At 43.7% G+C, this 13,537-nt stretch overlaps 1 protein-coding gene and 1 long non-coding RNA gene across 2 annotated transcripts; one reads left to right on the forward strand and one right to left on the reverse strand.

The window, feature by feature from the left end:
* The first annotated feature begins 248 nt into the window (after positions 1–248).
* GABARAPL1 (GABA type A receptor associated protein like 1) lies at positions 249–8,972 on the forward strand. Its single transcript, XM_032854972.1, has 4 exons — positions 249–615; positions 5,537–5,615; positions 6,639–6,757; positions 7,625–8,972. The coding sequence occupies exons 1-4, from the start codon at positions 526–528 to the stop codon at positions 7,688–7,690; spliced, it is 354 nt and encodes a 117-aa protein (XP_032710863.1). The 5' UTR covers positions 249–525; the 3' UTR covers positions 7,691–8,972.
* Positions 3,968–13,152, reverse strand: LOC116866202. The gene is made up of 3 exons (XR_004382356.1): positions 13,142–13,152; positions 11,085–11,088; positions 3,968–4,074 (listed from the first exon to the last, which is right to left on the reverse strand). It is a non-coding gene; the product is annotated as an uncharacterized LOC116866202 (long non-coding RNA).
* Between the last annotated feature and the right edge of the window lie 385 nt (positions 13,153–13,537).

Below are 13,537 nucleotides of genomic sequence, written 5' to 3' on the forward strand. Positions count from 1 at the left end.
AAACCAAGAAACAGCGAGAAGAGGGAAGAACATATCTTTATAACGTATTTTTTTGCACTCAAGGCCTTTTTAATATCACAGTCACAATAAGAATTCGAGATAAAATTTTTTTCCTGTTTGCAACAAACTGGACACAGGAAAGTTTAGATTGAAAGAGAACTCCTCGAAAATAGATCGCGTTAGTTTCTTCCCCCCACCCGGCGCGGTCCAAACGCTGGGGGCGGGGCGGGGAGGCGGGACGTCATGACGTCACAATGCCAACGCGCCGCCGTGTTGTTTTTGTGCTCCCGGCTCTCGGGAAAAGCCGCCGGGATTTCTCTACCTGAGCGAGTCCGTCCTGCGTCCGAGGGGCCCCGACATCCCTTCTGAGAGCTCTGCCAAGCAGCGTTGCGACGGGAGCTGACATTTCTGAGGCGGTTCTCATACCTCCCGAAATTTGGCGGAGGGAAGGGAGACGGGAGACACGCAACCATCAGCGAGGAAGGCAGGCCCCGTCCGGGGATCTTAGAAACCCTGCGGTCCATCATGAAGTTCCAGTATAAGGAGGACCATCCCTTTGAGTATCGGAAAAAGGAAGGAGAAAAGATCCGGAAGAAATATCCGGACAGGGTCCCTGTGAGTGCGAGGGGGAACGGGGAGAGGGAGGGAAGAGGATGAGCGGGGGTTGTGGGGACGGGGGGAGTCATGATGGCTGCCCTTAGGCACAGGAAGAAGGGTGGTCTCTGTGATGACTGAGCCCTGAACGCCCTTCACTGCTAGGAGAGTCCGTGGAATGGATGTTCTCACTGCAGATTTTTCAAAACGCATCTCCCCAGGGCCCGTCATCTTTAGAGCTGACCGCATCTTCAGAGCGGAGCCTACGTTTGAGTGACTCAGCAGTCTTCAGAGGATGTGCAGGTTGAGATGTGTTCAAAATGTGGCCCTTTTATGAGAGAAGGATCGGGTTGGGACCCTATATTTGTTCGCCTTAAGACCCCAGGGAAAATGTTTTGGAAATAACTTGATGCGATGAGGATTGCGTCCATCCGTTTCTGCCTTAGGGGCTTCTCCCTTAAGTTGACTTTGGCCCTCATAACATTGGGTTTGGGAGGGAAAGATTCAGAAACCAGGGGATCCTTCCTTTTATTCCATAAGAATTAGAAAAGTATGTGTTGGGGGGTGGGGGGGACGACACAAGACAGGCCTGGCCCAGAAAACAAGGTCACGTTCTCTGCGCAACAGCCGGATTGCCTCATCATTCTTGGCTCCGGGGGCATTTGTGGATGCAGCAGCCTCTCTCCGGTACTCATTCTACTAGATTATACCTGGACGCAATAACGAGGACTGAGGCCCTTTTCTTGACGTCTTGGAAGCTAGTTTATGTGGTTAAAATGAGTGCGGGCAGTCAGGAGGAACAGAGGAAACATTAAGGTAGCTTTCTGCATCCGGGCGCTTTTCCCGTCACCCCCTCCCCCACCACTTGCCTGGTTTTCTGTAATGTAGGCTACGCACCCGGATTGGAAGGCAGAAGACTTTTAAGTGTGGTGGGGGGAACAACCCTCCTTAGGTTTTGAAGATGGTGGAGCAGAGACTTTCAGACTGTGATATATTCAGGCGGGGATATTAGGATAAAGATTATATATTATGTACAGGTAAAGTAATTGTGATTATCTGGTGTCAGTTCTTGACCTGCGGGGACGGGGGGGGGGGTACTCTTGGGGACTCTTCTCCAATCCTTACCTGATTCTCACGGTATTAAAGCTACTGGAAGCCACTTGGGCCTTCTGCCAGCAGTACAAATGCCCTGCAGTGCTTTATAAGGAAGCCAGACCTTAGGGCTGTTCCATTCACCAGAAATTGCACACATGGGTGTTCCGGTAAAAAGGAGAGCTAGCCCAGTTACCCACTGACTAAATGATCCTTCTACTTGTTTAATCTCTGGACCTTGGGTGGCTGCTTCAGAAGTTCCCCTGAAATCCTACTTTCTTAAAATATTTTAAAATGATAGCTTTCATTGATTGATAGTTAACTCTGAACCTGGCAGTATTGTATGTGCTCTGACTTTATTCAGTTCAACCCTCACACCATTATAATCCCATTCTACAGATGAAGGATCTGTAGCTCAGAGAAATCAAGTATTCCTAAAGGTTTCCTGTGGGCTGGTGTGTGGCAGAGCTGAGATTCCAGCTCTGGTTGTTGGATTCTCCATGCCGTATCGTTTCTCAATTTCTAATACAGTTCTATCAAACAATTAAGGAGGCACTGTGTACCTCACACTGTTAGGTGTTGGAAATCAAGAAAAAAAATCACAGCCCTCAAAACGTGAGAGTCCTATGATGCCAGAAAACATCACGGACCACTGTTTACTCAGAATTTTCTTAAATATGAGGCTCTGTACCAGTAGCTCTGCCTAAGTCACAGACTTTGAAATGTACCTGTTCCTAAATCTAGTTAGAATTCCCATGTGTTTCTTCACAACTGAGACCTTCCTATCTCAGTCATTTACATGAATTCACCTAGAATATTTCAACTCATCCTTCCTATTTTCCTGCTTATTGTTTGATGTAAAAAGTGTTTTACCTGTGAGATAATTTGTAAGCTGTTAGAATCATCACTCAGATCTCATGGTTCCTCCAGTTGGATTTTAATTTATAAGCCTCCCAGCTGCTGCTCGGGTGCTCACCCTGTGACCACCTTTGTAGTTGTGATGCAGGAAGAAGAGATCTCTGCTCTGAGTTGGGAGATTTTTGTTCTAGTTCTGGGCAGGATCCTTAACCTTGCTGTACTAAAGTGTCCAGTATACAGAAAAAAGGCTTAAGCATAAGTGATTTCTAAAGCTCCTTCCAACTAGACCATTGGTGTTACCAAAGCAGTCAAGTACCCTGACTGCTCACATAACTCAATTTCCTTTGGCCTCAACTTACCTCTTAGCTATCATGAAAGAACAGAGGGCTCATAACTTGGGAGGCTTTCTTGAGATCTTAAAGTATCTTAATAGCTACAATGTATTGAAAACCTGGAACACTGTAGGAAATTTAGGAACAGATTGTCTAGCCTTTAAACTTTGTCAAAGGCCCTGTGGAATATTGACCACATTGCACAGAAGAAAAACCTTAGAACCAAAGAGGAAATGGATCTAGCCAAGGGCCCACAGGTAGAGGTGGGATTCCTGGAAACCTCAAGTATTTTCTGGTAAGCCAAAGCCTTAATGATTACCCAACCCCCTCCTGTTCCTCTCCAAATCCTGCCCTCCTGTCTGGATGTCTTACTTGCTGTATATTTTATTGCCCCCCCCCCTTTTTTTTGCTCTCTGCTGTTTCCATCGCTTCCTACTGATGGGAGCTGGCAGCTCTCAGGGTCCTTTGAGACATTGCTACGCTCCCTCTCTTTTCCCTTTGATTTTAGTAACCTGCTACCTTCTGTCCATCCTCATTGTTTGGCCTTCACAGGTCTCTCCCTGAACCTCTTCTTACTTTTTCTTTTAAATTTCTGATTAATGTATTTTTTTCTCCAGTTTGCATTTTTAAATTTTTAGTGGGATCATGTCCCTCTGATCTTCCTGGTTCAGTATTCTTTTTCTCCAGAAACAAAATAATGTTTTTTACTATTTTAATGTGTTTCACTTAAGAACTTCAAGCCACAAGTCCCTCCCTTTCAGTCAATTCATATATTAAGGTAATTCTTTATAATTTACAAGTCATTTTCACATAAAATTTCATGGATCAAGGTTATTGTAGCAGTACCGTGACTGTAAAATGCCGGGAATAGCCCACAATCCCTGTACTGACAAGCGGAACGCTTGTTCCAGACTTCGCTGTAAAAGAGAAGAGAAGGCAAAGGGGTCAGTACTCCAAGAGGAAGACCCTTTGCTCTTCTTTGCTCCCGATTTTATTGGTCCTTCAGGATAGTCACAAATCTTTATCACTGTTTTTCAAGCACAGGATGTGTGACTAGGGGTCTTACTGAACCTAGGAGGATCTGTTTACAAGAAAGATACGCTATGCTAATCTGCATGGTCTATGAGTTCTGCTAAATTTAGCCTAAGGGACAGTGCGTACATCTGTTCGATCTCAGGGTGGCTGTTGGGACTAAGAACTCCCCGCGGCATTCTAGTGGCAGAGTGGTCCCAGGCCCGGCATTCCAAAGGAAGGCCTACGCCCTTCTCAGAAACCTCCTATGCCCTCAGCAGCCTCCATGTTAACATTTTAGCAAGCCAGGTATTATGGCTGATTCCATCCTTTACATTAACCCCAACAATAAAAGATGTGTTGGAGAGTTACTGTCGGCTCAGAGAAGTTAAGTGACCTGTTGAAGCTCACACAGTTCCTCAGGATACTTGCCTAGTGTTACTTCTACTTCTGTAACTCTCCATGTGTTTGATCAGGAATGATTGTATTTTCTAAACTAAAAATCTAAAGCTAATGGTTTTACAAAACATTTTAAATATTTATGATTTCCATTATGTAAGCTATAAATACTAAGCGTATTTTTGTAATTATTCCATAAATATAAATGTTATTAAATGAATATTTAAAATTTTATGCTTAAAATCTTTAATTTTTGTATATATACTTTTTTCTTTTTTGTTAACAGAAATATATGATCTGTAAAATTTCAAGTAATCTAGAAATATTTAATGTAGACATTGAAATCCCTTTAAAATACTAACACCTAATCAATGTTGATAAATGGGTTATTGGAAGTGACATCATAATACAGGATCTCATACTCTTAAGTATGATTTGGTACTTTCTTTCACATAAAATGTGCCTAGAACATTTTTTGGCAGTTATTCTTGAAAATTTTAATAAAGTATAAAATTGAAACCACATTTTATCTATACCTTTAATAAGCAGCATTCATTAGTATAAAACTAGTAGGTACTCGGGAGCCTTGGAGGAAATGCACAGTCCTCTTTTTTTTCTTTTTCTTTTTCCCTTTTTTTCTCCACCTCCCCCTCCTTTTTTATTGTGTTATGTTAGTCACCATACAGTACATCGTTAGTTTTTGATGTATTGTTCCGCGATTCATTGTTTGCATATAACACCCAGTGCTTCATGCAGTCCATCCCTCCTTAATACCCATCACCAGATTTATGCATCCCCTCACCATCCTCCCCTCTGCAACCCTCAGTTTGTTTCCTAAGTCCATAGTCTCATGGTTCATCTCCCCCTGATTCCTCCCCTTCATTTTCCCCTTCCTGCTTCTCATGTTCTCTGTGCTATTCCTGAACATTCCACAGTCCTCTTTATGCTCTCATTAAATACCGGGAAGTACAGATCTGTACCTGACAGGTAGCTTGTAATTACTTAAACTCAAGGTTCTGTTTACATTTTGGCACTCTCCTTCTATTCTCTTCTTACTGCAGTAATAGAACTATAACCTTACTATGGAAGTCCTTGTTCCCATAGTTTTTCTAAGAGGTAAAGGGGGATGAAAAATGGGAACATTTTATTGGGTCTAGACAAACGTACCTCAGTAGGGTAACTGTAGAATGTGGAAGGAAAAATATTAGATTGAGTCCTGTATTTTTCATTCTCCCCCTCCTCTCTCCCAGGTCATTGTGGAGAAGGCTCCCAAGGCCAGGGTGCCTGATCTGGACAAAAGGAAGTACCTGGTGCCCTCTGACCTCACCGGTAATGCTTTCTCCCTCCTCAGACCCTCCTTCCCATGGAAGAGCCTCTTTGGTCCCTCCTGTGTGCGTGAAATTGTGGGATTGAAAGGAAGTAGAGTTGAAGAAAGTGGGTGGGATTCTTCCGAGAGAGGGGGACTCAAACAGGAATGACTCAACCGTTTTCCTTTGCCAGTTACCTTACTCATTTCCTATCACAGTGTCTTGTGTGATTTAGATAAAGCAGAATGCGCAACGTTGAAAGCAATGACCAGATGCCTGTGTTTTAGAATCTGCTTTGTTACTGTACTAACAATTTATTCCAAAAGGAAAGTTAGAGGGAGGATCACATTTTAGAGATTCTTAGCTGAGTACTTTGTCTCCTTAAACTACTGTTTGTGGGAATATGTTTTGTAGATACTTTTGGGGGTTACAAAGACTATATTCTTCACCTTAATGATCCTTAATGGAATAACCAGTGAATCCAGAAAACCCTGGAAAGATTTTGAAGATGTATTTGCTCCAGAGTTGTTAGATTTGAATGTCAGTCTTCGAGAACTTTTTCAGTATGTTCGATAGAAGGTGCAGTGTTGAACCCAACCCCACTTACTGCCCAGACTTTGGGATGAGTGACCATGCTGAGATTACTGATGTCCAGTAGAGCCCCCAATAACTTGTTTGTCATAAGGTGGGAATGGGGATGGAAGTGCCTTTCAGATCCCATTTAGACAATGATGGTCTGGATGTACATAGGATTCCCTCAGAGTCTCCTCGGGCTTTGAGTGGAGGTGCTGACATGATGTCTGAAATTGAGTAAAGCGGGAAAGGATTGAAGGGTAAACTTCTTGGTGGCACATCAGGGAATATAGAGGCTTCTTTGAGCTGTAATTCCATTTCTGAAGTTACAGGACAGTATTTGATTCTGCTGAGATTCTGTTTACTACTTTAAAGGGCACAGGTGCAGTACAGTCCTGTGTCCGTCCCACCCATCCCCCTCCTCCGACCCTTCCCCTTACGTAATCCTTTTCTGAAACCTTCCTTTTTCCAGTTGGCCAGTTCTACTTCTTAATCCGGAAGAGGATCCACCTGAGGCCCGAGGACGCCTTATTCTTCTTTGTCAACAACACTATCCCTCCCACTAGCGCTACCATGGGCCAGCTATATGAGGTAAGTGTCCTGGTCACAACAATCCCGTGCAGGCTTGTGTTCTCCAGCCTTTGTTCCAGGGTCTGCTGATAACACGCCTAGGAAGTAGGGCAAGAGGTGTTACTGTATCCTCTTACACACCACAGTGTACGGCTGTGGGCGGTTAGATGTCACTTGTCCTCTAGGGATTGAGCAGCCTACTAGATTCATTCTTTTTAAATTCTCAGTTTTGCCTTATTCTAGGGTTCTCATCTTGGATCATCTTTATTGAAAAAGCAAGAAATTGTTTCCGATTGCAAATTCCAAATAAAATGAAATTTTAAAGTACAAGGTGAAGCGTTTAAATTGTTTCATGTGTCTTAACAGATAAACTGAGTTGGAGACAATAATTTGCTGACTTCATTTGGTTTAATTGGTACACTATTCGGAATCTAATGAAAAAACTATTGTAAAGGACTTGCTCATGCTGTATCACCCAATTTTGTGGCTATATTATTCCTTAAAGGATTTCATATAGTACTTCCTTCTTATTATGCCCTGTGAGTTGTGTAAACTTGTTCTAATAATCTCTTAATCTCATTTTAATTCTATAGCATATATTCTCTGTTAGTGTATATTGTAGTATATATATATATTTTTGTATCTGTGTTCCCTTGCTGGAATGAGCTTTCTCAAGGGTCATGTTCTTATCTCTGGTAATCTGTATGTACTGATGTTCTCCTTGAAGATTCTTTGTGAACTCAAAAGTTGAATTCCAGTCACTTCTGCATATTCTTTATTCTTTTCTCAGTGGAAGCTAATGATGCCTTGCATACCTGCCTACCTTGTGTGAGGCTCAGAATCCTGAAGCTAATGAATGTTATGTTTTCCTCTTGTCTCTTCCCTCAGGACAACCACGAGGAAGACTATTTTCTGTATGTGGCTTACAGTGACGAGAGTGTCTATGGGAAGTGAGTGGTGGAAGCCCAGCAGATGGGAGCACCTGGACTTGGGGGTAGGGGGAGGGGTGTGTGTGGGGCTTGGGGAAAGAGAGGGAGGGCTCCCACCGTGGAGGAGACAGAGGGGAAGACATCTGGAAACACTACACCGCACACACCGTCATCATATTTTCACACGCTCAGTTGATATTTTTTGCTGCTTCCTCAGCCCAGGGAGAAAGCTTGTCAGGACAGAGGTGTTGGATTGGCTTTGATAGAGGAATGAAGACGATTTAATTTCACAACCTTCCTGTGAATTAATTTTTGTGTGACTTCACAGAAGAGGCAGGAGGCAGGCAAGTTGGGGCCAGAGATGATTGTGGACCACCAGTAACTTCCTGCTCTCCTTCCTCTTTGGGCAGAGATTCTATTTTTGACATTTGCACAAGATAGGTAGGGAAAGGGGATGAGGATGTTTTAAGACTACTGGTAGTAGATCATTCCTAGGGACCAAAAGAAGCCCATTGTAATTAGAGCATTGTGACCCTGACCTATCTCCATGCCCCCACCCCATCCCATTCATAATCCCACAGCCAGACATCACAGCGCCGCCCAGTGATGCTGATAGACATTAGGCAGACATTGAGCTGGCGCTCTCAGCACTGGAAGATGGGGGCCAGGCATGAGGGATGGTACGGTTTTGAAGATGGTTTTGGTAGCATTAAACTGGAATTGACTAAGTTGAGCATCTCTGTCTAACCTGCTCTCTCTCTGGTGCCCCTTATCCCACACCTCTGTGGGACTGCAGTGAGCCACAACCATTTCCAGTTACGGGCTAAAACCACTCCTTCAGCATTTCCCAAACTTCGCTCCATGTATAGGGACAGAGATGTCTTACGTGTGGAAGGGGCCGGTATGAGGTGAGACAGGTTGTCTGTGCCTCTCGCTCGGCCAGGATTCTTGCTCCCTTGTTGCTGTCCCTCAGTCCCAGGCACACAGAACTGCTAAGTGATGGCCAGCTGCCTCCTGATTTAGGTTTTCACGTACTGCAGCTGCTAGTTAGACAGGTGTGAGGGGATGATGTAATACTTCACAGGGATTCTAAGGATTCGGATTATTGTCACTTTCGGGGTTGTGTGGGTGGGGGTGGGGAGCAGGAATCACACTCAAGACATGACATTTCAGTTCATCTCTGCTAATGAAAAGGGTCCTTCCTGTGGGAGAAATCTGTGTCCATTCTGTCAGCTGCAGATTTTTGTGTAATGAAGTTTATGCTGTCAGGCCAAGGAAATAAAATAATTGCATACCTTGGAAACCAACCGTGTGTTCAGAAATGTTGCTTTTTTGGACTGTACATGTGAGTAGATGGTGTGTGGACTAGGAGCAGAAAGCTTTGAGTGAGGGCAGCTGTTAGAAATGAACGCTCCCGTGTGGTCAGACACAGACAGGTTTACTTAGCCTTTAAAGTTCAGAGGTGAGTGTGGTGGGGCAGTGTGCCTGGTGCCTGGGTGACATGTGTGTGATGGTCTGCTCCACAGATAATGCCTTGTCATTGCTTTCTGTGTTTCTCCAAGCTGAGGCTGGAACACTGCCTGGGTGAGACTATAAGGGGTAAGGCGGGGGTGTGCTCATTGAAGTGCAGATATCTGGGCCTTGTTCCAGGTTTAGCGGACTCAGAATCTCAGTGGAGGCATCTGTGCTGTTAACCAGCTCCTGATTTCTGCTGCACGCTCAAGGTGGAGAGGCATTGCTCTTTCTACCTGGTTTTAGTCTGAGTCCCAGCCAAACCTGTTCTGTCACATCTTGGTCATGAGGCCACCATCTCCCAGAGGAATAAATGGCACAGAGGTAAGGCTTCCGGGATTAGAACAAGCTTGATGTCTTCTGACCATATGAGTCTCTCATTTATTCATTTGGGACCAAAATGTAGGTGGGTAGTGAGGGTGCAAGTTATGAGACCATGAAAAACCAAGGAAGTAGTAGAAACTCCTTTTTTAATCTTAAAAGCTATTTCTGATCCTGTTTCATCTCTTGCAAGCCATGTGTCCAAGCGGTGTCTGTCCCTGCAGACTTTTATGGACAATATCACAGTCACCAGATGGATAGAAACAGGTGGCTACAAAAGACCCATGGGGGGATTCCACCCACCACCAAACCATTCCCAGTGCACTGATGGAAAAAGTTAAGTCAGGATTGAGAGAAGGACGAAGCCGAGGCCCCCAAGCAGAGAATTATGGAAAGCTCACAGGAATTCGGATGTTTTACATGAAAGCCTTAAAAATGAACACCTTGTTGGTACTGACAGAAAAACCTCAGGGGGGTGTTTCTGATATAGTCAAGTGGAAGCTAGTATTTGAATTGACAATACACACTATTTTGCAATGAGTAGACTTAACCCAGTAGTTAGGAATGAGATTAGGTGAATGGTTAGAAGCTAACAAATGTATGGCAGATCCTGCTCCCTGCATGTTGGAGACAGTCCCCGTAGCACAGGAGACCTGTCATTGCTAAACCGAACTTGAGTTTGGAGACTCTCCCCGAGGTGGCTTTTTATTTCTGTCCTCCTCATATCTGGATACTCCTGGTGGGGCAATGCCCCTTGGGTGGGACGTTTCACATTCTTTTAGATCAGCCTTCTGATTTAAAAGGTCTGTAAAGTTGAATAACTTTTTTTTTTAAACATTTTGTCAGAACACAAAGAGGGGGAACAGCAGGCAGAGGGAGAAGCAGACTTCCTGCTGAGCAGGGAGCATGAAGTGGGACTTGATTCCAGGGCCTTCGGATCAGGACCTGAGCCAAAGAGAGACATTTGCTTGACTGAGCCATGCAGTCCGTATAAAGTTGCAGAACTTAGCTCAGGTCAGAGCCATACCAGATACTTGAATGCTGTGATTTGGGTATGCTGCTCTTTTGTGAACAGTATCTCCCAAGCCTGTCTCCTGTGTTTCCTGCTAATGAGGCTTGAAAGCCACTTTGTATCCTCACGCCATTGTGTCAGTCTTGAACTAAAAACATATTAGGAAATATCCTTTTCATTAACCTTGGCCTCATGTCCCAGGTAATATTGACTTACTCTGATGCTTCCTTCTGGAGACCAAGGTTGAATGATGTGTCAAAAGCCCACTCTTCCCTTGGAGGCCAGTGTGACTCAGCAGCAGAGCTGAGTGAGTCCTTTGCTGTATTTGCTACATTTGCTGGTAGAAAGATCTCCTAGTATGTCAGCCGGGCCTGGATCTCGCTTTCCCAAGGATAGCTTTGGTTCATGCTCATTGTCCTGATTTATTAATGGTTCCATACTTTACTGTCACAAGTTTCCAGTGGACAAAACATGGTTCTACTCCTTATACTAAGTTTAAAAAAAAAAAAAAAAAGGAAGTTTCTATCCCCATCAAGAGAACACCAGTGCCATCTAACATAGCATGCCCCAGTACAGCTCTGTGTGGGGGACATTGAGAAAAAATGCCACCTCGGAATGGCAGAGTGGACTGCTTTGTTCCATTTTTTCTTCCTCAGTGCAGATTTGTGCTCTTCCTTTAAAGCACTGTGCACTTAAAAGCATAGTGGTGGCTAGGGAAGCACAGGCACTGCCTCGTGTCACTCCCAGATATGCCTCTGTGGCCACATGTGAACGGTGTCCCCAAAGTGGTGCTGCACAGTCCTCTGGCTGGTACAGTGATCTTCGAACACAGTGTTTTATTGCCGGTTGCTATGGAAATACATTAAGCCGTTCTGCATCTTTTTATCATTAAACAAATGCAGGTATGGGATGATTTTGATATGTTGTGTCTGGGCTGGGGGTGGTGATATACACTTGAAATGTACATGTACGGAATCAAGTCTGCTGTAAAGAACAAAGTCAGTTACTTCTGGAAAGAAACGAGTTGGTACATTGATTCCATTTTGTGTTGATCAACTATCCATAGCTATGTTTTCTTTTGGATCTTTTTTTACTCTGATAGATTTGAACAAACTGAGCATTCATTGTTGTTTTGTTTTTTGTTTTTTAACCCCCTGTATGAAACCACCAATTATCTTCAGAAACTGGCCCATTTTGGCCGAGGTGGCTGTAAGGCCAAGTTGTCTCTTCAGTGCAGCCCTGAGTAACCAGGTATGTCCTTCCTGTCCCTTGCCTGCCACACACCTCCTCACCTGCCCCTCTCTTCACCTGGATATTACTGTGTGGGGTGTGAAGTTCAGTCAACTCTGGCCTGTGGCACATGGTCCTGTGGGTAACTCGGGGCTGTGGAGCTTGTTTTTCTCACTTTGGAACATGTTTAAAAATAATAATAATAGTAATAATAATAATAATAATAATAATAATAATAAAACAACCAAAAACTCAGAAACACAAACAAGAGAGTCCCTGTTGCAAAGGATGTGACAGGCTGTGGTGATGTGAGCCTGATTGCTTGTATATTATAGGACCATTTTTTCCCACTTTCTATTACTATATTACAGCTGTGAGCACTTCGGTACTTCATAAAAATGCATGCAGATTATTTTCCAGGTTTGAAGTAGCAGGAAGTGATCACCCCTAGAAGTGGTCAGGATGACAATTCAATATGCCATTGTTCGAACAGTGACTAAGAAGCCCCAGGTCATTCTGGCGTGGGTCCAACAGCGTGTTGGACCATTTATTTTGACCGTTCTGTTTGCAACCTGGCAGGGTGTTGAAGATCTTTATGGCTTTGTTTGAGAGGTACTAAAGCACCTTAAACTTGAATAAAGTGATCTTGAGATCTTGAGTGGAGGGCTGAAGTGCATTTTCTATTTTTCGCACTTCTAAGTAGGTTCAACATTACCCCAGATTATTCAGTGAAAGTGTGCGGGTTGCCTCCTGCTGGGCATTCAGAGGCTGAAAGTAAGCTGTATTTTAGGGGCTGGCATTAGCTAACTCCCTCTAAGTCTTTGTTCGCCTGTCATCTCAGGACCACGCTGAGCACCCTTTTAAGTATTTTAGCAACCTGCACCTACTCACTGCTCTCCCACTCATTCCTACCATGCTTGTTTCTTCACTTAGCACAGATTACTTTTTTTTTTTTTAAGATTTGTTTTAGAAAGAGTACATGCACACAAGATTGGGAGTGGGGGAAGGGATAGGGAGTGGGGAGGGGAAGGTCCCAGGGAGGAGGAGAAACTCTGAGCAAACTCTGTACTAGGCCTGGAGCCTGAGGTGGGGCTTGACCTCACCACCCTGAGATTAGGACCTGAACTGAAATCAAAAGTCTGGTGCTTAACTGACTGCACTTTAACTTTTTTTTTTTTAATTCAAGTCTTCTCACTAGATAATAAGTTCCACAAAGGCAGCAACTTTGTTTTGTTCACTGATTCACATGAACTGGGGATAACCATGCTGACAATATAGTTTATGCTCAAAAGTAGTGAAAGAACAGTAACTTTTTATAACACAGAAGGTCTCAGTTCCAGGACTAGGTAATTCTGTTAAGAACCAAATTAACCCTAAAAGCGCAGATTAGAAAAGGGCCACTCAAGGAACTCTGGGAGTCCCTTGGAGTTTACTAGGAGATCTGGAGCCCAGAAATAGGGCTTGAATCTCAGTGCTGCCACTTCACTAGGTCTTGGACAGGGGCCAATCTGTCTTTTGTTCACATGAAATTCTGACTTCCTTTTCTCTCAGCTATAGCAATAATTACATCTTAGGTTGTGAATATTGAATAAATCCTTTGCAAACCGTTAAATAGCATTATTGCCTATTTGGAATATATCTTATCTATAATGACAATAACAGGCTAGCTGGCAGAACAATTTAGATTTTCACTGTTTTATTGACATTCACTGACAATTACCAGATATGGCATGAGTCAAAATGAAGCCACCTATATTTAGCGGCATGTCTGTAAAGACAGCTCTTAGATGATGGAAA

The sequence above is a fragment of the Lontra canadensis genome, unplaced genomic scaffold, assembly GCF_010015895.1.
Source record: "Lontra canadensis isolate GAN:19392208 unplaced genomic scaffold, GSC_riverotter_1.0 scaffold9, whole genome shotgun sequence".
Classification (NCBI taxonomy): domain Eukaryota; kingdom Metazoa; phylum Chordata; class Mammalia; order Carnivora; family Mustelidae; genus Lontra; species Lontra canadensis.

Bases quoted from the DNA above. Each gene is read 5' to 3' on its own strand.
- GABARAPL1 (XM_032854972.1), top strand. From the start codon at position 526: ATGAAGTTCCAGTATAAGGAGGACCATCCCTTTGAGTATCGGAAAAAG. The intron at 5,616-6,638 runs GTAATGCTTTCT...TCCTTTTTCCAG, and splicing joins GGTGCCCTCTGACCTCACCG to TTGGCCAGTTCTACTTCTTA. The intron at 6,758-7,624 runs GTAAGTGTCCTG...CTCTTCCCTCAG, and splicing joins CCATGGGCCAGCTATATGAG to GACAACCACGAGGAAGACTA.